The following is a 21,474-nucleotide window of genomic DNA, read 5'->3' on the forward strand; positions in this document are numbered from 1 at the left end:
CAGCATGTACGCTATCTGACGTACAACGCGCCCGTAAATTCTTGACCATATGAGATGGGATCTCAGTTTAGCCATATACATAATTGCATCCTTTTCAATCATTTGACTCACAAGGTACTCAGCCATCCACCACGCTACCATGGAATCTTGACTTCCAAGGCGTTCTTCTCCGCCGCCAGGTCACATCGAGAAAACGAGCCGAGAGTGTGGAGTATCAAGGTTGGAGAAGGCTTCTGATTCTGCTGAAGTGGACCTCTGGGCGGAATTAACCAAGAGACTAACCAGGTACGAGGTAGAGGATGGATGCGACGGAAACCCCCCTCTCTCAGTACATATTACGCGGTTGTAGCGGCCGCTGGTATCCACGCCAAGTTTAGTATCCATACGCCGACAAATACGAACAGCGCCTTAGGTCCGAGGCCTGCAAGACTCTTGGTGATTATCGACAGGGCGTTTGTCGTAGCAGCGCTCGTCCAGAGAAACGCAGCAACCACGATTGCGGTCTCCAAAATATCAAACACGCCTCGGCAGCCCTGGCGACCGAGGAGTTTGCAGGCTAGTCTCGGGCGCAGCACGCCGCGAGAGTCGGCAGCAAGCAATATGTGATATTGAAAGACAAAGGTCTCCAGAGAGCATCGGCCAAACCATGCAAAGAGTCGACTGTGAGAGGCCGACAATTTTCGGGTCGAATTCCTGAGGGCAATGAAAGCCAGCACAGGCAAGGGCGAAAGAAGAGGATGCCATTCATTGTACCGAAACTTGTCTGTGAAACAGCCGCAGAATATCGAGTATGCCAAAACGACGACCGTGGCGCCCCATGTTGTCAATCTCGAAGTCGGCTGAAACCAGGGGATAGCCACTGCCGCAATTTTATGGCACTGGAGGCCATAGCAAGTGTCGTACTTTGCATAAAGAACTGCCGTGATCATGCCAATGAAGGCAATGTATGCATCGAGGCCGAATCTGAAGAATAGCTCCCGCCCGTCGATTCCAGGAAGGCCTAAGCCTGCATCACCGAGAACGGCGAAGAACGGTTCAATGATATCACTAGCTCCTAGGGTAAGTCTGACCAACGTAAAGGATATGGCGGTCCGGCGGACAAACCGATACATGTCCACGCCAGGTGCTGCATTTCTAGGAACTGTTGCCCACACAATGAGAAACCACAAGCTGGTCAGCATTGGGAAATAGTACAGATCGTACCGAGTCCCCATCACGAAAGCGAGAATGATATTGAGTAAATTAGTCCTCAGCAAAACAGTCGCTACTCTGCGGAATGAGAAGTCATTCGTGGTGATGAAGTAGGTGGTGTGGCCGAATCCAGTCATGAAGAGGTACGAAGAGACCAACAGCCGGACAAACTGATAGACCCAGAGGACTTTTGACAAGCCAAGGTAGTGGTACAAGAGGATGATGATCTGCATCCAGCCTTTCCACTCCTCCGTCTGCTGCCTGGAAAGCACTTGACGGTATTCTGGTAGTGCGGTCATGTTTCCATTGGTGGTCTCATGCTGGACCCGATTTTGCTTGAAGGTGGCTAGGCCTGCGAGCAGGGCGATGCCAGTCATACACAAGAATGTGCCCAGCTCAGCCGCTTTCGTAGCTTTTTCGAACAAGGCAGTACGATCGGCCATGTAGCAGTACAGTACGGCAAGCGAGATTGTAGCCACTGCACCAGCGACTCTGGCTGTTTCCGGGAAAGAGAGCCAGCCTCTTTCATGATTGAAGATACGCTTGCTGCAGGCGAAGAACGATAAGAGGTGATAGACGATCGCACACGAACTCATTAACAACAGCATCTTCTGCACACCATTTGGACCGACATATGGGGCGCAACAGTAAGCTTGAGAACTTTTTGATGGCACGTCGACAAGCTTGTTGCAGAAGTAATTCAGCACGGCATCCGCATGGAGAGGCGCAGCCTCGTTGGTGAGGTGGATACCATCCTCATTGAAAAAGAAGTGAGTATCGTCGATCATCCACGGGTAACCTGCAGGAGTGTAATTCTTTTCTATTGGCCTGATGCCTACGAGGGCATGGCGGGTAGAGTTGAATGCAGGATCCCAGACATGAATGATTCCCGCGCCCTTCGAGTTGAATATCGTAGCACCTGTGATGTTGGTTTCTGGCTTCTGGCTAGCAATTTGAGCTCCCTGGAGGTCCAACTTTTCTGCGACAGTCCAGAAGATTTGGCGAGCTTTTGTGCCACCGAAGAATATGAGGCTTTGGTTGGAGAGGCAAGACTGGATCTTGGTCGAGCCGTAGGGATGCAGCATGCAGCTCGAGGGTGTCACAACTCGACCTGTCACTGATGGAGCTCGAGCTTGGGCAGGGAGATTGTCACACCGATCATGGACCCATGAATCTAAGATAATCACATTAGCATTGTTGCAAAACGGAACTGGTTCAAGTGATCCTTACCCTGGGGAATCTTATCTACAAGGAACCAGAATGGTAAACAGATGCCGAGACAAAGAACCAGTGGAATTGATGCACGTAGGTTGACCATTTTGCATGCTATTTAGGTGATTGTTCCGGCAGAGGGTGAGAATTGCAATCTGAGCGGTGGTAGAGAAGAAAAAGGAACAGGTGGTGCGGCAGCTGTGTGTTAAGAGTGTAGGAGTGAAGCTCGCAGGCGCAGGCGCAGGTGTGCGGTGTGCCTTGTGTGAATAGTGCCCATTGAGGTCCATTCCAGTACAATCCTGCAGAATACCTTTCAAAACAACTCCTGAGGATTATAACAGTGACTCGGCATTTCATCCCAGTGTGCCCGTTGATGCGTTCAATTGTTTATGTTCATGTCGTGGCAGTCATCAAAGTCATGCAGCGCCTATCGGATCTCTGGATCGCCCATCCAGTCCGCCGTTTGAAGCCCAACAACCCTGTCGGCGTCGGCATCGTCATCACCCTCCAGCGTCTGTTTCTGTTTACTCCCTTTGCCCTTCCTCACGTGGCTCTTCACCTCTGCGTGGTGGCTGTAGTCTCGACCAAATACCTGAAATCCCCGAACATGGGTGTCCTTGCCATTTTGGTGGTTCTCACAAATACGAATCTGTACCACCATCGCCTTCAGCACGTCCCCTCCCGATTGCTGCCGGAGGTCTGAGTGAAGAGGGTAAAGAGTGGGCTCCCCTTGGCTGGCTCCCATATCCGAGTTTCCATGGTAGCGTGGCTCCCTTCCGCCCACACCCTTCAGCGGGATGTCGACCCAACCCCGTAAACCCTCGATACTGCTGTGCGCCTCACCCGTCTCCGGATCGATCGTGTCGTTGACTTCCCACGTGCCAAACTCAACCAGACTGCCTTCTGACATACCCGCATAAAACTTCATTTTCGTAGGTGTGTACGACTCGTCGAGCTCAAAGTCCAGATAAATTCTCATTTTGACAATGGCGACAAGCTTGAAGAAATGTAATGTCAGAGTGTGAGGCTGCGGCCCGTCACTCTGCCAAAATAGAGTAGGACTTGGGCTTCGCAGTTGCGGCAGCCCACAGCCGGGCTTTGTGGAGGACAAGGTCCAGGTTGCCAACGATGAGATGTCTCGCAAGCCCTTGAGATGTTTGGCATCTTCAATATCATGGTGGACAGATTCAAGTAATGACTGCTCATCTGCGTGGCCACCTTCTGAAGCTGTTGAGCCTAGAGCATTCTGCGACGCCTGTGTCTCTTCAGAGGCCTCATTCTGGGTATGACCATTTCCATGGGCAGTCGGTGTTGGTTCATTCCGAGCGTGTTGACGACGTGGGGCATTGGTTCCTGGGACAATGGAATTGCCTGGATTGTTCGACGGCGGCAAAGGAGTAGTGAGGAAAGGAGCATGAGGAGGAGTCTCGAGCATAAAGGGTGGGATTTCGGCAGTCAAGGTGTTGCGCGTTGGCGTCGTTGAGACCTCATTGTCCCGGGCCTGGTGGGCTGCTCTTCGAGGAGCGCGTGGCATGTTGGCACAGGAGCCGCGCACAGACCGCCGCTACGTCAACCAGAATCGATGAACTCTTCGCCGTCTGCCATGCCTCGACGGGTCTTGCTGTAGGGTGTATGCAAGGATAGTTGGGATGAGGTTATCGAAGCAAAAATACGTAAACCAGAGTGGTGCGGTAGTGGGTGGGTGCTCATTGAACAATGATGTGCAATGTTTACCTGGCGAGCTGGGTCCGCGAGGCTGCGCCAAGGGTTGATTTGATTGCGCCTCTCGCCGTGTCTTGTGGGAGCCGAGGGTGGGCGTGTATTAGCCGGGGCGAGCTTTCACCTGTTTCGCGCCGCATGAAACCTTGAACCCTCCAAATGCTACCTATTATTCTATGGGGTACCCTCCATTTCTTAAGACCAAGGTATAAAAAGACTTCAGGCTGAACCTCGTCTCCCTTGAATGAATCAACAGCGTAGGCAAAATGATGGTTGAAGTCAAAGTCACTTTGGGCATAAGACGGCGTTACGATTGACCCAAGCCTTTGTGGTTTCGAGCCGCTAGTACATGATCAGATCTACAACATCCGTCTATTCAGCCTGCCTCCGAGCCTGAGCCCGAGCTCGATGTAGATCTTTGGTGTAAACTTGAATGTGATGATGTTTCGGTATCGAACACCATTCAATCGCTGGGCCCAAAGTGTAATTACAAAATCCACGAGATGAATCAACGTCCGAATTTCTTCAACTCCATGGATCGGAGCACGGGATAGAGCATGGTCACAAGCACGAGCACGCAATAGTTGCCCACATCTCCACCATATGTGCCGATTGGTTTGGCGGCAGGACCAACGTACTGGAGTAGCGATCAGTAAACGCTCAGGATTCGGTGTTGAGAATGGTAAACATACCCAAGTTTGAGCCATGCCGACAAAAGCAATGCCCATGCCAGCTAAGAGGGTAAGAACTCCTGCCAGGCCCACGGGCATACGATCCTTGTCTTGCCAACCCTCAACGTCGTAGCCAATCTTCGGGCGGAAGTAGAAGACCTCTATTGCAAGGATGACGCCGAAACAGATCGTCCAGTATCCAATAAGGCTGAGCGAGTTGCTGATGATAGATTCAAGGATGTGTCGACCGCCCCACGCCAACCCAAGACTGATTGCCGCAAGTAGGGTGTTCCAGACGATACGAGGAACTGCGAGGAAATGTCGGCCCCAGAGCTGGATCGATAACGAGGAAGAGTAGAGGATCGCGACTTCGTTTCCAACTACGACGTGTACGTGTCAGTAATAATACTTTGTAGGAAGCAGAATATCATATGGAACTGATGCGGACTTACTGAATGATAATGTGTACATAACACCGACGAACTTTGCAAACCCCGATGGCCGTAGGGTCGCAACAATTAACGCACCAAAGCCACCAGTATCGTACACATTTCCCATGTCTTCGTTGCTCATGACGACTCCACCTAGCAGATTGCCTAGGACAGTCACGAAGATTGTAGGAATTGCCAGCCCAGTCCAGGTCAAAGAGAACAGCATCCACTTATTGGTATTAGTCGGATAGTGGACGTAGTAATCGCCAGACATGGAGCACCACGCCGCTGATCCACCGAAGATAATAGCAAAGTACGACAGAGCTGAGCCGGTTTCGTCGAGGCCGGAGACGTAGGACCGACCTGGATGTGGGTCATAGTATCTGGCCGACAAGCCGTAATCACAGAGTAGAAGAATGAAAATCAACACCCAGGCAACCGACTCGTACCAGTGGATGATTCGAAAGCCGAAGAAAGAGACGACATACGAGATGATCACTACGATGATGATGCCTGCGACGTCGCTGATGGAGTCGTCGCTGACAGCTGCCAATAACTGTCCCGCGACAATGCAGTTGATGGTGCCGAACCCGATGTTGACTGCGATGTTGAGGAAGCCGCAGAGCTTGGATCCCCAAATACCGAATGCAAAGCGGGAAGTGGCGATCTGTCGCAGTCCCAGGGCGGGACATAAAGTAGCTGTAAATGCAGGCACAATGGAGCCTGTGGCGGCTGAAACGACCGTAAGTCCAATGGACTTACTAACCGACAAGCCAAAGACGGGCCCCAGCATTCCAAGACTGATGTAGCCGGGCGACATGAGCAAGGAGAACCAAAAGATCATCATCTACTCTGGCGTTAACGTTGACTTTAGAAAACAGGGAAGGCTAAAAGGTTAGGGAAAACTCACATTCAGCACATGAGGAGGACGTCGCTCACTCTCGGGAATACGTTCAGCGCCCATACCCTCGATCTTGAGCTTGCGATCCAGCCAGAGCTCGACTTCACGAAGTTTTCGCAGCACCGTGTTCCCTTCTCGGATCTTGATAACCTCAACCTCACCATGACCGAGGTGTGTGTTGTTCTGGTCGTCAATAACGCCATTTTCGAGGGAAGGAGGAGGATTCGTCGCCTCCACCTTGACTTCGGATTTCTCCATGATGGACGTCTTATCTGACAAGTGAAAGAAACAAAATTCACCGGAGATATCACACGGGCCCAACTTGAGCCTCTACCACAGCACTTTGGAAGAGAGAAGAAAAAAACATTCAATCTTTTAACACACCTACGCTGTCCCGACAAGGGCACCATTCCCCATATTTATGGGCTTCAGAGCCAAGGTACCGATAAAGGAGCCATCCATACACATTGGCATACACTCAGCGGGTCACAGCATCGGTGAGCTCCAGCGGCTGAAAGAACAATTATCTACCCTCCCCATTGACCCAAGACATCGGTTCGGAAGTTTAATGGGAGACAGATGCTCTGGGCCAACCTCGCCAACCTCCGCCAACGGCAACTTATCTGATATTCTCTGATATTGGCTATACCAGATTAGGCTTCTATCTGCGTCGACTCTCGCAAGGCTGTCAATGATTGTCACTGCTTGCTATCAGACGCTTCCAACGCGCCTTACATCTCGGAAGAACAACTCTGGATGTGCAAGTCCGACAACAGCTGAAAATAGATTGCACCATTGCTGAGATCTCAACGGTGGATGCCGTCGCGCAGAAGTTGGTATCTCGTGCTTCTTGGCAGGCCTGCTGTACTTCAAATCGTAAGTGGGCGACCGGGGTTGATTATTCACTTTGTCTTTCCACGGACATCTCCCAAGGCTCTACTTTGTGCTTCCACAGTTCGTTCCCATCACTGCCAGGCAGGATCATCTCTCTGGTCTCGGTGAAGAAGCTTGCAAGGGTTTTCGAAGTGGCAGTTAACATCCACCACAAGATCTATATGGACTTCAACTGAGAATCCGAATTTCCCTATCCGGTTCTTAGAAGAGGATTGCACGAGTGGACGGCTCTTTCACGTCTTCCGGATCCTCTTCACAAGGTCTCACCATCGCGATGGCCTCTTACGAAGACTTCATGCCGCTAGATGAGCGCAAAGCACTCCGTGCAGAACTGGCCGCAGGAGACGATTACCCGTTCATGCTTGCACTTCCTAAAGTAGAACTACATCTACACATCGAGGGAACACTGGTCGCGGATTTGCGATGGAGAATCGCCCAGCGCAACAACCTGACGCTTATCAACCCGCGTACCAACCAGCCTTACGAAAATGTGGACCAGCTGGCCGCTAACTACGAAACATTCACCTTCTTCGAGTCCTACTACGAGGGGTTCAAGGTGCTGTTGACGAAACAGGACTATTTCGATCTGGCGATGAATTATTTCGAGAGGGCCGCGGCCATGAACGTGCGTTATGTCGAAGTATTCTTTGACCCACAGGGCCATACGCAGCGAGGGGTTTCGTGGGAGACGTTTATGAGTGGGTTCAAGGAGGCCAGTAAAAAGGCAGAGAAAGAGCTGGGTGTCATGTCCGCGTGGATTATGTGTATCCTCCGCGACGAGTCCCCGGAGTCAGCCATGGAACACTACGAAGCAGCGCTGAACTACCGCGACATGATCATCGCGCTGGGTCTAGACTCGGTCTCGTACAAGCTGCCGCCGTTACTGTTCGAAAACGTCTGGTCGCGAGCCCGTGCCGATGGCTATTTCAAGCTCACCGCCCACTGTGACAGCGGCGCCAAAGAAGACATCTACCAACACATCCGCGAAACTGCCTGCCAAATGGGCGGATATGGAGCAGACCGAATTGACCACGGCTTCGACGCCGCCGACGACCCGGCTCTGATTGAGATAATCAAAGAGCGCGGCTTGGGCTTGACACTCTGTCCGTGTGCGTATCTACGCCATTATCCTGTCGAGGCCGTGTACTCCAAGATCGCGATGCTGTACAAGGAGGGCGTCAAGTTCTCGATTGGTAGCGATGATCCGGCATATATGGACGACAACTGGCAGGTCAACAATATGCTGCTCGCAAAGCATAAGTGCGGCCTGAGTGACGAGGATATGGTTGTGGTATGCAAAAATGCAGTGGACATGTGTTGGAGCACGATGGAAGTAAAGAAAGCCATTTTGGAAGAGATTGACCAGGTGTGGGAGAAGTATAGAAAATAAACAAGGCAAAGCGTCGCCTTTAACTTGTCCCCGTCTTACAGAATCAGAGCGCCCGTTAAGTTCCCCGCAGTGATGGAGTCGTAATACTCGCCGCTCTTCCATATGGTCTTTAACGTCGAGGCCGCGACATCCAGCTGTCTGCATCCCGAAGTGCGCGTCATCATCTGGAGAAAGTCCATCAACCACTGCCGTTGCTCGAAGGACTCCGCCCCTTCAAGCCATAGTCCTGCCTGAAACAGCGGCCACACGGACGCATGGCTCCACGCACTAGGCCTTTTCACAGCCTTGGCCTGCGCAAGCACCGTCTCAACAAGTTCCGCAGTGCGCACCGTAGCGTCATCGTCGCCTTCCCCACAGCGGTGGTGGTGATGATGATGAAGCTGGAACAGCCGAATAACATACAACTGCACACCAGCATGCCACGCCTTTACAACATGTCCCATCTGCTCGGAGTAATAGCCCGACGGGGGCGTCCAGGCGCAAACGCGCTCCAAGAAAAGCGATGCTTTCTCGATGGTGGACGGGGAGAAGAGCTGGCCGCGAGGCTGGATCTTGTAGAGTACCGTGACGTCGACGATGTATTCGAGCAGGTCGATCGGGCAGGCGAAGGCTTCGTTGCCCCATTCGCGCACGTGGCCCGCGGCGGATCGGTAGCGGCTGAAGACCTTTTTGAGGTCGGGGGACGTGAATGTCAGGAAACGGTCCGAGGTTGTGGAGCGCATGATGTCGAGCCTGGATGGAGTTTAGGACTGAGGTTGCGTAGAGGGAGGGAGGGAGGGAGGGAGGCAGGGCTAGCGGGCTTTCTTACCATGCGAGTCGCTGTTCACAGTAGCCTCGGTCTGGTAGGTTCGAGCCATGCTCGTCGACAAAGGCTCTTGCAGCGGGAATATGCGTGTCGAACTCGGCGCAGTCCCCTGTGCACATCTAAGTCCACCGTTGATCAGCCACCTCGAAGGTCCCCAAAGGCAGGTCCACGGAAAATGACACGTACATCCATTTGAGCCATCATGAGAATGCTCAGCACTGTCCCAAAATCCGCCGTCAACGCTCTCGACGCGAGCCTCTGACGCATGAGCTCCATCGCCTTGAGCTGCCACTGGCGGCTCCTGGCTTTCAGCGAATCATTTTGAAAGCGTATTGCCAGATGGGACGCCGCTGATGCTGCCACGACATATCGAAGTGGCGGCACATGATTCGTTAGGGGGCGGACATACAGCAGGTATGGGCTCTGCTCTGGTTCTGACCCTAGGTAGGGAATCCCGCTGAGCTCGTATGTAACTGTTGACCCAGAGAGCCTGTCAGCAGACTGGGGTACACTGGTGTTCCGCTCCCTTGCGTAGACGAGCATATGTGGTTAGCAATCTGGACTCACAATAATCAATAAAAGTATCCAGGTCGTCTGAAGTCCCTGGGAGGTCCCATTCAATTGACGAGCTATGTGAACTCTTGGATATTTCTTGGGATTGCCGCTGCTGCTGAGACCGTAGTGGAAGCTTCCGCGGCGGCGGCGGAGTCTGCCATTTAGTGGTGGAAACAGCACTTTGCTTCTTCACAAGACGTTTGCCTTCACCACACTCTTCATCCACGAGGATCGGAATCGTCTTCCCACGTAGTTTGCCGCGCGCCGCGACACCCGTCCACCGGGTCACGTAACCCTCACAAACAACGGATCTGTCCTTACAGCTCTGGCATAATGGCAGGGTCTTGTCGCACTTGCGGCCGCGGCGCCGGCATGTACGACAAGCTGTCGGATGCGTGGCGTGGCGGGTGGTGGTGGCCGGCTGCATCAGCAAGCCGATGAGGATACGCCGTGAGGATACGCTGTGAGCATGCGCCGTGAAGATACGCCGTGAGGATACGCCGAGATATGATGTCTAGTACGGAAATGCAGCCGACAAAAGACAGGAGCGCGAGACCAGACAATGAAAATGGAAGGTGTTTCAGTCGCCAGCGTGGTCTAGGAACAGGATTGATATGCCAGCCCCACGAGCTGGATATCTGTTTGCACTTAACTGTTTCTAAGAGGATCTTGCTTCTTAGCCTTGATAGGCTTGTTCGGGGCTTATCAGAACTGTCTTGTGGCCAGTCTTCTCCAATGAAGTCTCCTCGACGCACATTGCAGCCTCTTTGGGCCTAGAGGGAACCTTTCTCAATGGAAAGCCGAGGATCTCGACCCGATAGACTTACAAGTTCGCTTCTCGAGGATCATGTGCAGAACAAACGAGAACATCTGCACATGGGAAGGAAGCTCTCTGTTGATGGCTGATCCACAACTAAAATCCATTCTCTCCTTCTATGCAGTCCTGATAGGTATATTGCCACGCTCTAAATGCATCGCGCTATGGGTTGCGAAATCATGTCGTAGGTATAATCTTCCGGACCCAACCCAAGCGCCCTGAGCTTCTTCACAAAAGGATGATTCGGTCGATCAGCCATCATGCCTCGCACGTGCTCTCTGCCAATTTCTCTACGTCGACCTTTGAGGTCATCATCTTCAAGAGGGACCATGGGATATATGGTGGTAGTAGGACCTGGTGAGAAGAAGAATGGAAGCGAGGTTCGGTCGGTGTTGGCCTGGGATATGTCAGTCGAGCACAGTCTCCGGGAGCATGTGAGAGAGTCTCCTTACTCTTGCGCAGACACGATGGATGGTCGACTTCCACCGGCCGCCTGATATCAACTCAAAGTAGCTCCCTGTGTTGACGACGAAGGCGTGTTCTACGACAGGTGCCTTTATCCAGATTGCGTTGGCGTTCAACACTTCCAGCCCGCTGACTTCCTCTGGGATAATACATTAGTATATGAAGATTCCTTCATGGCACAACTGGACATACTCTGAGCCAATAGTGTAAAAGCTGCCAAAACACAGTCAGCTCGTCTGCGTTTCCGACACACTGGCAGGGAAGCAGATACTCACCACCATAATCAGCGTGAGGATACAGGACCTGTTTGTACTGGTCGTCGCCGGCCTGAGGTGGATAGTGATTGATGGTGATGTCGGCAAAAGGCAATTTGAAGAATTGGTCTAATGCTGTCTCCTCGAGTCCGAGAGCGAGCGAGAATATCTGTACCAGTTTCTCTGCTAAAACATAGACTTCTGTGACTGTCAAAAGTCGTCAGCTCTCTTCCAGGGTGAATTGATTGCAGAATCCATACAGTAGGCGTAGATCGCTCGACGGAACTCAGGAAGGTCCTCGTCGGGCCATTGATTGAGAGGGACGGTGCCGGGCGAAGCGACTTTGATGGCATGCTGCTCGGGGTCCGTGTAGTCGATACCCATGGAAAATGCCTCTCGAGCTGAGCCAAAACCTGCTCTCTTGTCGGCAGGGTCGACAGGAATAAAACCCTTGACTGCCGGACTATTGTTGACATGGTACTTCATCTGCATGGACAAATATCAATCGAGTCCAAGTCGCGCTGAGGGAGATTGGCTCACCTTGACATCCTCCGGGAGGGCAAAGAACTTGGCCAGCGCGGCAAAGGCAGCATCTACAGGAACCAGATCAGTCCATGAATATTGCAACAACGCCACGGCGGCGGGACAATCATATCCCGCACGTACCCATCTTTGCCCCAGAGACCGGCGGGTTGATCAGATAGAAGAAGCCCACATCTCGAGCGGCATTGCCAATCTGTTCCGCGAGCTCCTTACGTTCTTGAAAGTCCTCTGAGAAGATGTGAGAAGCATCGATAGACGGGATTTCGTTGAATGTTGGCTTCGCCTCATCACCCGTCAAGATCTTGCGACACTGAACCCGGTCGCCAGACTTGAAATAGACGTAGCCGGGCACGTCAGGGAGAGTAGTTTGCCCATACATCTTGTCAATTCCGTTTGAGAGTTCGTCTGATGTTGATCTTGGAGCACTGGCTCAAGTATTTCGTCGCATGAGGCGAGATATACCTGTACTGATCGCCTTAGATTGTCAGTCATGAATCCATATTCACAGGTGTAACAAAAATTGTTCACAGATGCTCGCAGCCTTTATCGGGGTACTGAGTAGGTCTGCCCCTCACTGCCGCAATAGGCTGATACTTCAGTCACTGCGTCGGGGAAAGTCATACAGATAAGGCGTCGGGTTTCCCCGAAGCACTGTCGCTCCTCTCAAAGAGCCATTCATTGCAAGATCTCGGGCAAGCAAGACGCAAAGACAAGCCACATTGGGAAATATCGAGTATATCGGCACGGAGGCAAAGTATTCCAGACCAACCGTGATGACAGTTCCTCGATATTGCTACGCCGCCTGCATAGCTTGTGCCGCGACTACTTGGATTTCCTTCAGTATAGATTCCTTGAGACCCTCCGGGGCCCAACTGATCTGGACGGCATTCTGTTGCAACTTGACGATATCCGCAGCTGTAAATCCACACTTGTCCGCGACCAAGATCAGGTTATCCTCGACGTAGTTCATCCCATGGCAGGCGGGGTCGTCACTATTGATGGTGACGAGAATGCCATAGTCGAACAACCGCCGCAGCATGTCTCTGAAAAGCCTCTGTTCTCCGTCGGCTTGGAAGAGATAGCCATAGGCACCCCACAGACAACAAGTCAACCCTGTGTTCGTAGTTTTGAGCATTTCCAGTAGTTCGGGCTGCTCGACCGCGTTGAGTCCGTGGTCGATTCGGCGGATGCCATCTCCTGCAAGCTCTGTCAGGCAATAGTGGATGTGCTTGTGGGTGTCTCGAGCGTCGACGTCGCAATGTGCAGTCAGATGGAAGCCGTCAGCCTTTGCCCGTTTGTACACGTCATTGAAGAGTGACGGTGGCCTGCCATCTTCCAATGAGTCCAATCCAATTCCGTGGATCATGTCTCGATATTTCAAGGCTGCCTCGTATGTCTCCATGGCGGATTCGGGCGATTCGTCGCGCAGAAAGCACATGATCCAGTTGCAATGAAACTTTCTTCTGTGTCAGCCTCGCGCATTTCCATTAATGAACTTGTCGAAGGAAAAGGACTCACACCTAGCTTCTCTTGCGCGTCAAGCTGAGCTCTTCGCAATCCTTTCATGACGGTATCGAGATCAAGCCCCCTTCGAGTGTGAGCTTGAGGGTCAAAGAACATCTCTGAATACCGCACATTCATCTCAACCGCCTTGGCGAAATAGCCCATCGCCAGTTCATAATAGTCTTCTTCCGTCCTAAGGACTTCCATGGCACCATAGTAAAGATCGAAGAACGTCAAGCTTCCTCCCTCCTTCTGTTTGCGAAGCATTTTATCAAAGCTGGCACGGTAATCTTCAACCGCTTCCGTAGCAGTGGCCCATTTTTGCGGAATCTGGTGCTTTTGGGCCAATTTAAACCGTAGCTGAGGTGTCAGGGTCCCTTCGATATGTAAATGCAATTCGACTTTGGGGATTTTCTTGATAAAATCGACAGTCGCAAACGCCATTTTTGTTCCCAGTGTGAGTAGAGAATGGGATGACGGCCTCCTGCTGCGACCGATAGGAACGACTCGAGGTTCGAAGTTCCAAAGTCGACGCGTGCCTGATGCGATGATCTAATCGAGACCTTCTGCATGCTTCTACCAGAGCGAGATCTGTGGGAGCGATCTGTCTCGAGCGTGATTGTAGGCGTGTCGATGACCCAATCAGCATGTAGCTCTGATTTACTAGCTGTCTTGAGTCAATAGATACGCTGAAGGCCATTATTCTGGCCCCGAAAAGTATGAAGAGCAACGGCATTTCGCCCTATCTTTTTCATGCTCACTTTTGGCGCTTGCAGTCACGGCAGTCGCTTGCGTAGGTAAGATGCTTATCGAAATCATGGATGATTGGTCTGGTCGACAAGGATAGTGGCTAGAACGGTCTTCGAGGTTATTGAAACGCGAGCCTGCGCAGTGCATCAACGTGTTCAGCCTTGGAACTGCGCCAGGTGGACAATTGCGAAGTGACGGGCGGCCCCTAACCCCATCAGCCACGGGCGAATTGCATTGGCAAAAAATAGTGTTATTGCATTGCAGATGTCTTTCGCTTCGTCTTGCTCCGAACGTTTCTACAGAGAGGTACACAAGGAAAAGCAGGCAGTACTCAACCCTGTCGATCCCCTTGGAATGTGTTGACATACTGTGTCGGTGTTTGCATCAAAAATCATAGGAGTGGTGCCAAAAGGGTCAGGACTCATCGTAGGCTGCGGACGCATAGCATTCACTCCGGTGTTTCTACAGTTGTTATTGCATTGGAGCATTGTTAGCTTCAATGAATGATACGTCCCCCGGCAGCTTTTGTCATATGTTAGGACCAGCCGATGCAAGCAACTCTTACAGCAGTGCGCCCTATATTTCGAATATGGCGTCCTTTGGTCAATCTGTTCATGGCACACCTCTTCCTTCCCTAGTCGCTTTGGCCATCTCACTCATCGCCCGGTCTTCCGCATAGCGCTGATATATAGGCATATAGTGTTCCTTGTCGCTCATCGTCTCAGTCACCGATTTCCTGGAGGTCACGGCATCGACCCATTTCCGCCACCGATTCCACAACTGCTCGTCTTCTCCGCCCTGGCCCGGAGGAGGAATCCCCAGGCCGCCCTTGAAGTGGTCGAACACCCACATCCTTAGCGCCCAGGGGGCGAGAGCTACATCGCCAAAAGTCAAGTCTTTGCCCATGAAATATGGGCCCTCAGGATCTGCGTTGGAAATCCATGTCTTCAGGGCGTTTAGGAGCTCGGCGCGTGCTTTCTCCAACGTGTACGGGCTTTTCTCTGTATGCTGCAGGAACCTGTGTTGCTGTGAGATATTGAGGCCAGATTGAGGTGTATCGATGGTTACCTATGGTATGCTGGGAGGATCCTAGTCGTTATGTGATCGACCCAGACCTTCATGACTGCTTTTTTGTAAGGCTCGCGTGGCCACAGGGGTATCTGGTCTGGATACATCTCGTCAAGGTATCTGACTTTGTCAGCTGACAACAGCCCCGGGCTCTCCATGTTGCCGTCATGACATACTCGCAAATGATATTGGATTCAATCAATGGCTTGGTGGATCCATCCTCTTGGGGACATCCTAACGTGGGAACCAAACCTCGCGGGTTGAGCTTGAGAAAACTGCCTTCAGTTGGTACAGAAACCGGCCCAGCCATGTTCAACGCTGATCTGGTACACACCTTGGTTCCTTGTTATACGGATTGATCTCGACATACTTGTACGGAATCTTCTTCTCCTCAAGGGTGATCCATGCCCTTTGGACGAAAGGGCAAAACCAACCAGAGTATAAAGTGATGGGCTCGTCCTTCTGATGTGCAGCAACAATCTTGGCCGCAGGGCCTGTTGCTTCCGGGTGGATATCTGCGTCAGGATGTGATGCCGAACCCATTGTTCCGAGTTGCTTTTCAAATTAACGGAGTTCTTCTCGCAACAACGCAACGAGTCCGCGGGAGAGTCTTTTGATGTCCATGGCGAATTTATCGTTCCGCCATTAGTAAGAATTGGAGACAGAGAATCGTGACGCAATATAACACCAGGCTGATCCCGTGGGCGGAGAAGCGTGATCTGCGGCACGCTCAGCCTCGCCAGCTATGATCCACTCAGCCTTGTCGACGGACAAGTTGTTGAAGGAAGTCTTACGTGCTAGCCGAAAATTCTTGACAGTCTGTTGCTCCCTGATTCTCTTCTATCATAAATGTCTTACCAATATCTGCAACCTGTTCAAATACCAATGCCGCGTTGGACATACACTCGAACCCTATCCTATTTCCACTGCAGACGGGGAACGATATATGTGTCTCTGATCCCCCAGAGCCTTCACGGTGGGTCTAATTAAACGTGATTCTGTCACTAACGAGCAGGTTCAGAAGGAGTTGGTGACTAACGAGAACTTTTATTGAATTGACAATCGCACTACGGCCTCTCAGGTCCAGTAGTGCCAGTTGAGAAGCCTGGGGACATTCACGTCTCTCTCGCCCAGATCCTTTGCATATCCTCTCCCTCAAGACCGTTGTGCCCGCTCTTGACGAGGCTGTCAATCGCTTCTTCTATGGGGACGTCGCCCTCCAACAAATCAAACCACCCTCTTGTGTCGTTGCGGTCCAACAGCGCCGCGGCGACCCGTGCGACATCCTCGCGCGGCACACCTGTTTTGGAAGCCGTTAGTGAACGGCTAAACCAGCAGATTGGAACACTGAAGCAGCAGAAATAGGACTAGACTTACCGCCGCCTACGTGCGTCTTGCCCAGCGTCACCTTTCCCGTCCCCGGCTTATCCGTCAGAGTGCCGGGCCTCAAATTGATGGCTTGGAACTCTTGATCTCCGCTGTCAAACCTCTTCTTCGCCAGGGCCTCGAGATGCTCGTCCGCCTCCACTTTGGCTTGGTAGTAGGCTGGCAGAATATTTTGGTTGGTGTTGTCAGCGGCTTTGCGGTCTTCGTCGGTCCACCACGGGGGATAGCCCCTTCGAGACTGCACCACGCGAGAGGTAGAGGTTAGCAAGAGTCTGTCAGTGAGGATGCGGCTCACATTGCCGGGAATTGGGAGGGAAATGGGGAACTCGAGATAACTCACCGCGTGGTATGAGACCATCAGGAACTTCTTGACGCTCGGCATCGCCAGCGACGCGGAGATGTAGCATTTCGCGGCAACCATATCAATGGCCTTTGTTCTGGCCGGCCCGCCCTTCCCACCGGCTCCTATTGACATTCGTTCCGACGTCAACAACCCATTCCTCGAACTTTGATAGAGTGCCTTCGACTTTGAATGACTAGCGTGGCGCCATGCAAAGAGAGAGCAATCAATACTCACCGGCACTCCACACCACAATATCCGGCTTGACCTTCTCGAGCACCCTCTTGGCGTCGCTCACTTCCTTGACGTCGTCGAGACTGTCCACCAACACGTCGATCTTTCCCGGCTTGTCCTTTCCCAGCGCCAGGATCTCGGCCTCGTACGCCGGGTTGCGCACAACGCTGGTGACGTGCCATTTCTTGGCCAGCAGGAGCGGCTGCAGGAAGAGGGAGACCTTGCCGTGGCCGCCGAGGATGAGGACGCGTGGGGCAGACATAGCTTTTGGTTTGGTGTAGCAGGGGCGGACGATTCTGTGAGGACTTCCTTTTGTATGAAGGAGTGAAAGGGTCTGCTTTCTGGTTCGCAGTTGAAGAAGAATCACTCACTGGACTGCGGAAAGAGATTGGAAGGGAAAGTACTTGGATATATACACCAAAAGAGCAATTACAGCATCATGTTCGATATTATTAAGTATACCTCGTATGTATATAACCAATAGGGTGTGATCCGAGTTTTTCCCGAATCGCTCTACGTCACAGGAGCCATTACACAGTCGTGACAGTCGCCAGCCATACAGACAGCTTATGGGGTGTCTACTTAGTATATTCGGAGACCTCGAGATTGGATCCGTGGCTCCGAAGTTGGAGCTTGAAGCGAATCACAATGTAAGCGACTGTGTGACGCGCACAGCCTCGGCGCCGGGAGCTCAGGCCATGGTGCCCGGAAGTCGCAGGCTTCGCCTCGTCTTTCACGGCATAGACTGGGATTGTGTCATGAGAGGTGGACTGTAAGAGAGACACATGACATGGCCGTCTTTTCAGTTGAGAAGATACCGATGGTGCCGAATTCTTGGTTAACACTATGCGGGAGGCTTGACGAAATGGACAATGAATATTTGTCAGACACATTCGACCGGGTCAAGGCTCTGAGCCCCTTTCTTGTGATTGCCTTATTCCACGATGGCACAAACGTATTACCACGCTGGACGATCATGAAGACCTTTTATATTATTGTGGATTCAAGCTAGGATGTATGATATCAGCCGTCCACTTCCTCCAACTTCGTCTACAAGTAGACAGCAAATTCCGCTCGAAGTCGGTCAGTCTGTGGCTCCGTAATGCGTTGTCAACGATGAGATGCCCATGTTCCCAGCTATTGAGATTGTCCTGTTTCTCGGAAGCCGTTCTCTTCCTCTGGCTCGGTACTATATCCGCAAATGACTGACACACGACCGTTTTTGGTTGGACGATTTGAGGCCACCTCGCCTTGCTACCGTTTTCAGACTCGCCGCGGTAAAACGTCCCTCGAACTCGTCAAATCTGTGGACGGCATCACCATTGAAAGTGGTAATATTGTAGCTAGAACGGAGCCTAGTTGTAGGTCTCCGGTGTCTCCAGCCTGTGAGCATTGCTTCTTGCATGACTCGGATGTAGTCCCTCTCAAGAAGCGAGCTGATACGCAGTGCCAGTCTTCTCAGAAAAGTGTCCGTGGAGCCTGTAAGAACGCGTATTCGGCTCATAGAATGATGGCAAGAGGTGTTGTCGTTGTCGAGTCATTACTTGATGCAGCTGGAAAAGATTCTTCGCAAGCCTGGCAAAAGCGATTTGTTCGCCTTGTCTGCGGTTGCGTTCACCTTCTCCAGCTGGTGCGATATGATTTACTCACAGCCTGAGGTTCATTTCTGCCACACCTCTCCCGCAACCCGCAAATTGAACCTGACAATCTGAAACAGGCCACAAAAAAGAATACTGGAAGTAGGAATTCTCACGCTTATAGTAAGGATTGAACCCCCAACCTCTTTTCCACAAAACAACAAAAAATCCGTGCCCCCCTGCAGAACCGAAGTTCCCGGGAGTTAGCAGACACATCACTAGGACGTTTTCGAATTTTTACCCTATGCTTCATGGCACAACGCTGTCACCGCAGCGTCCGAGGACACTAGCAGCCAGCAAACTCAGCAGTCGCAGGATGAGCCCACTTTTGTGGCTGTAATCAGCTCTTGTCCGTAAATGGGTCACGGGCCCGAAGGCAACAGGAAATTCGCGATTCTCAAATATATTCCTGTATTTTTGGGAGAGAGGATCCGCTTTATTGAGGTCGACTGCTTGGCGATGAGGATAGGCAAGTGTGTGAGGTGTCGAGGCCACGGGTGAGGTACAATCCGGTGCTGAAGGTGAACAGGGCAAGGCTGCGGAAGGACGACACCCGACCCTGAATGAGAAGCAGGACGGCTAGAGTCTCTAGTCTTATGCTCGTCGTCCACCGAGTCTAAGCCTTTGGAGGAAGTCGGTTTACGGCAAATCCAGGAAATCCATGATACTGAATATATTGGTCAATCATCGTAGGTGACTTGATGTTCATCATTCCTCCTCATATCATGAGCAGGATAGCCAACCGTGACCAGGCTCAGCCGCCGCCTCCAGCAGCTATTGTTGTCTTTGTTCTCCAATCTTCGAAGCTGGCGGATGCCGCCTCGCCTTTCCGGTCCGGGTCTTTTTTCTTCTGCTTGTCTTCCCAGTCACCCTCCTCCTGAGCGATAAGAGCGTGGAACTTGCCTCCTTGGCCTCTCCCAAAGTAGATGGCTCCTTCTTCTCTCTTTGCCACACGTTCGGTCACCAAAACATACTTGACGCTACTTCCGGGCGATTCGAACATAGCATCACCAAGGATGGTCTCCATTTCCGTTCGTAGAGCTCGAGCTCCTGTGCCCATGGCGAGGGCATTCGACGCAACCACATGAAGAGCCGGGGTGGTAAAGCGGAGCTCGATGCCGGAGAGGGAGAACAGCGTGACATATTGTGCCACTAGCGAGTTGCGCGGCTCTGTAAGTATACGCAGTAACAAGGAGTGTGTGAGGGCAGATAAGGCAGCAGTCGTAGGTATACGCCCGATAAGCTCAGGAATGAAGCCATAGGATTGTAGATCGGCTGGGGTGACCAGGTCCAGAGGGTTAAAGTAATTTGGTTCCGGGGCAGAGCCATCCATGGTAGTCTGCTCAGGAGTTGGCGCCGGGGTGAAAAAGGGTAAATGTTTCTTGTAGAGAGCCTCTTCCTGGGATCCCGGCAAGATGGGAACCGGAGTAATTGTGGTAGATTTCTGATCACGACTGTAGGAGATTAGATTTGAGCTGGATCGTACACTGGCGCCAAATCCAATGCTCCCTTTGGTCAACCGGTCCATGATGTGCTTTTGAAGCCCGATGAATGCACCACTGAAGATAAAGAGGATATTATCCGTCCGAACGTTATAAACCTCGCCTTTTGCTGGAGCGGCCGAGGCCCCGGATGATCCAGAAGAGAAGCCGGCGCCCAAAGGACTGTTCGTGGGATATGTCTGTGACTGGCCACCCGCTCGAGGAGCATTCCTCTCTGGTTTTGCCTGGATTTGGATGGTAGTCCCTTCGATGATCTTCAGAAGTGCTTGCTGAACGCCTTCGCCTGACACATCTTTGCCATGGCTGACCTTCGCTGTTGCTATTTTGTCGACTTCATCCAGACATATGATGCCACGCTCAGCTCTTTCGACATCATAGTTCGCTGCGGCTAACAACCGGTGAACGCAAACCTCGGCGTCCTCGCCAATATATCCAGCTTGAGTGAATGGTGTGCAATCAGACATTGAAAAGGGAACAGAAAGAACTCGAGCAAGAGTCTTTGCCATCAGAGTCTTTCCCACACCGCTAGGACCAAGAAGCAAGATATTTGACTTCTCTAGGGTCAGTGGACTTGTATCCACCAAGAGCGAGCCGCCTGTCCGCGGATTGAGCGTAGTTGAGGGTCCGCCCATGCGGATTGTGGGTTGTTGACCAGGGAACTCATTCTCGACAGGATGTCGCTCTCTTCTTTCCCTTTGTGCAAGCAGCTCTTCCTCCTCTTCCTCCCGTCGTTGCAGCTCTTGTATTCTTTGATAATGGTTGAATACAGCAACGCTCAGGACCTTCTTAGCTCGTTCTTGACCGACGACGAACTGATCAAGATGCTGTTTCAGAAGTTTAGGAGTCAGGCGAGGAGTGCCATATATCGAAGCTCCACCTAATGGGCCAGATGTAGGCAAGCCTGGCTCGTAGGTTCCGGTGAAGGGTTGATTTGCAAAGTCGGAACGATGAAATTGCGACGAGGATAGCCTCTGCGAGTGACTCGAGATAGATCGCTTACTTAAGGTAATATACGATGAACGGAGCCGCCGTGGTATTGAGGTGGTGGAGGCGGTCGTGGTGCGATCGAGCGCAGGGCAAAGGAATATTGGGAGAGACGGTATTGAATGCATGGGTGCTGTTCACACTGGGGGTGGGCTGTAAATGCCAACGCCCGCGAATATAGGATGCCTGCCTCCTGTCCACACGCAGCAAGCTTGATACAAT

General features: G+C 52.0%; 10 protein-coding genes across 10 annotated transcripts; 1 reads left to right on the top strand and 9 right to left on the bottom strand.

The window, feature by feature from the left end:
• Positions 1 to 335: 335 nt before the first annotated feature.
• On the bottom strand, positions 336 to 2,276 carry Z520_04835 (uncharacterized protein; the record flags this gene model as incomplete). Its single annotated transcript, XM_016775339.1, has 1 exon — positions 336 to 2,276. The coding sequence occupies one exon, from the start codon at positions 2,274 to 2,276 to the stop codon at positions 336 to 338; it is 1,941 nt and encodes a 646-aa protein (XP_016633382.1).
• A 554-nt stretch (positions 2,277 to 2,830) lies between these two features.
• On the bottom strand, positions 2,831 to 3,937 carry Z520_04836 (uncharacterized protein; the record flags this gene model as incomplete). The annotated part of the gene is made up of 1 exon (XM_016775340.1): positions 2,831 to 3,937. The coding sequence occupies one exon, from the start codon at positions 3,935 to 3,937 to the stop codon at positions 2,831 to 2,833; it is 1,107 nt and encodes a 368-aa protein (XP_016633383.1).
• A 693-nt stretch (positions 3,938 to 4,630) lies between these two features.
• On the bottom strand, positions 4,631 to 6,383 carry Z520_04837 (uncharacterized protein; the record flags this gene model as incomplete). Its single annotated transcript, XM_016775341.1, has 4 exons — positions 4,631 to 4,759; positions 4,815 to 5,173; positions 5,246 to 6,071; positions 6,135 to 6,383. 4 exons carry the CDS (start codon positions 6,381 to 6,383, stop codon positions 4,631 to 4,633), a joined length of 1,563 nt encoding a protein of 520 aa, XP_016633384.1.
• A 910-nt stretch (positions 6,384 to 7,293) lies between these two features.
• Z520_04838 (uncharacterized protein) lies at positions 7,294 to 8,409 on the top strand (the record flags this gene model as incomplete). The annotated part of the gene is made up of 1 exon (XM_016775342.1): positions 7,294 to 8,409. One exon carries the CDS (start codon positions 7,294 to 7,296, stop codon positions 8,407 to 8,409), a length of 1,116 nt encoding a protein of 371 aa, XP_016633385.1.
• A 35-nt stretch (positions 8,410 to 8,444) lies between these two features.
• Z520_04839 (uncharacterized protein) lies at positions 8,445 to 10,196 on the bottom strand (the record flags this gene model as incomplete). The annotated part of the gene is made up of 4 exons (XM_016775343.1): positions 8,445 to 9,141; positions 9,218 to 9,333; positions 9,401 to 9,687; positions 9,782 to 10,196. The coding sequence occupies 4 exons, from the start codon at positions 10,194 to 10,196 to the stop codon at positions 8,445 to 8,447; spliced, it is 1,515 nt and encodes a 504-aa protein (XP_016633386.1).
• Positions 10,197 to 10,734: 538 nt separating this feature from the next.
• Z520_04840 (uncharacterized protein) lies at positions 10,735 to 12,227 on the bottom strand (the record flags this gene model as incomplete). Its single annotated transcript, XM_016775344.1, has 7 exons — positions 10,735 to 10,983; positions 11,039 to 11,190; positions 11,244 to 11,264; positions 11,327 to 11,512; positions 11,566 to 11,791; positions 11,846 to 11,898; positions 11,972 to 12,227. The coding sequence occupies 7 exons, from the start codon at positions 12,225 to 12,227 to the stop codon at positions 10,735 to 10,737; spliced, it is 1,143 nt and encodes a 380-aa protein (XP_016633387.1).
• A 414-nt stretch (positions 12,228 to 12,641) lies between these two features.
• On the bottom strand, positions 12,642 to 13,795 carry Z520_04841 (uncharacterized protein; the record flags this gene model as incomplete). Its single annotated transcript, XM_016775345.1, has 2 exons — positions 12,642 to 13,304; positions 13,367 to 13,795. The coding sequence occupies 2 exons, from the start codon at positions 13,793 to 13,795 to the stop codon at positions 12,642 to 12,644; spliced, it is 1,092 nt and encodes a 363-aa protein (XP_016633388.1).
• Positions 13,796 to 14,713: 918 nt separating this feature from the next.
• Z520_04842 (uncharacterized protein) lies at positions 14,714 to 15,712 on the bottom strand (the record flags this gene model as incomplete). The annotated part of the gene is made up of 4 exons (XM_016775346.1): positions 14,714 to 15,119; positions 15,170 to 15,289; positions 15,346 to 15,444; positions 15,504 to 15,712. The coding sequence occupies 4 exons, from the start codon at positions 15,710 to 15,712 to the stop codon at positions 14,714 to 14,716; spliced, it is 834 nt and encodes a 277-aa protein (XP_016633389.1).
• Positions 15,713 to 16,284: 572 nt separating this feature from the next.
• Positions 16,285 to 17,391, bottom strand: Z520_04843 (uncharacterized protein; the record flags this gene model as incomplete). Its single annotated transcript, XM_016775347.1, has 4 exons — positions 16,285 to 16,469; positions 16,547 to 16,793; positions 16,896 to 17,020; positions 17,133 to 17,391. The coding sequence occupies 4 exons, from the start codon at positions 17,389 to 17,391 to the stop codon at positions 16,285 to 16,287; spliced, it is 816 nt and encodes a 271-aa protein (XP_016633390.1).
• Positions 17,392 to 19,520: 2,129 nt separating this feature from the next.
• On the bottom strand, positions 19,521 to 21,380 carry Z520_04844 (uncharacterized protein; the record flags this gene model as incomplete). The annotated part of the gene is made up of 1 exon (XM_016775348.1): positions 19,521 to 21,380. One exon carries the CDS (start codon positions 21,378 to 21,380, stop codon positions 19,521 to 19,523), a length of 1,860 nt encoding a protein of 619 aa, XP_016633391.1.
• Positions 21,381 to 21,474: the final 94 nt, after the last annotated feature.

The sequence above is a fragment of the Fonsecaea multimorphosa genome (genome assembly GCF_000836435.1).
Source record: "Fonsecaea multimorphosa CBS 102226 unplaced genomic scaffold supercont1.8, whole genome shotgun sequence".
In the NCBI taxonomy this organism is placed as follows: Eukaryota; Fungi; Ascomycota; class Eurotiomycetes; order Chaetothyriales; family Herpotrichiellaceae; genus Fonsecaea; species Fonsecaea multimorphosa.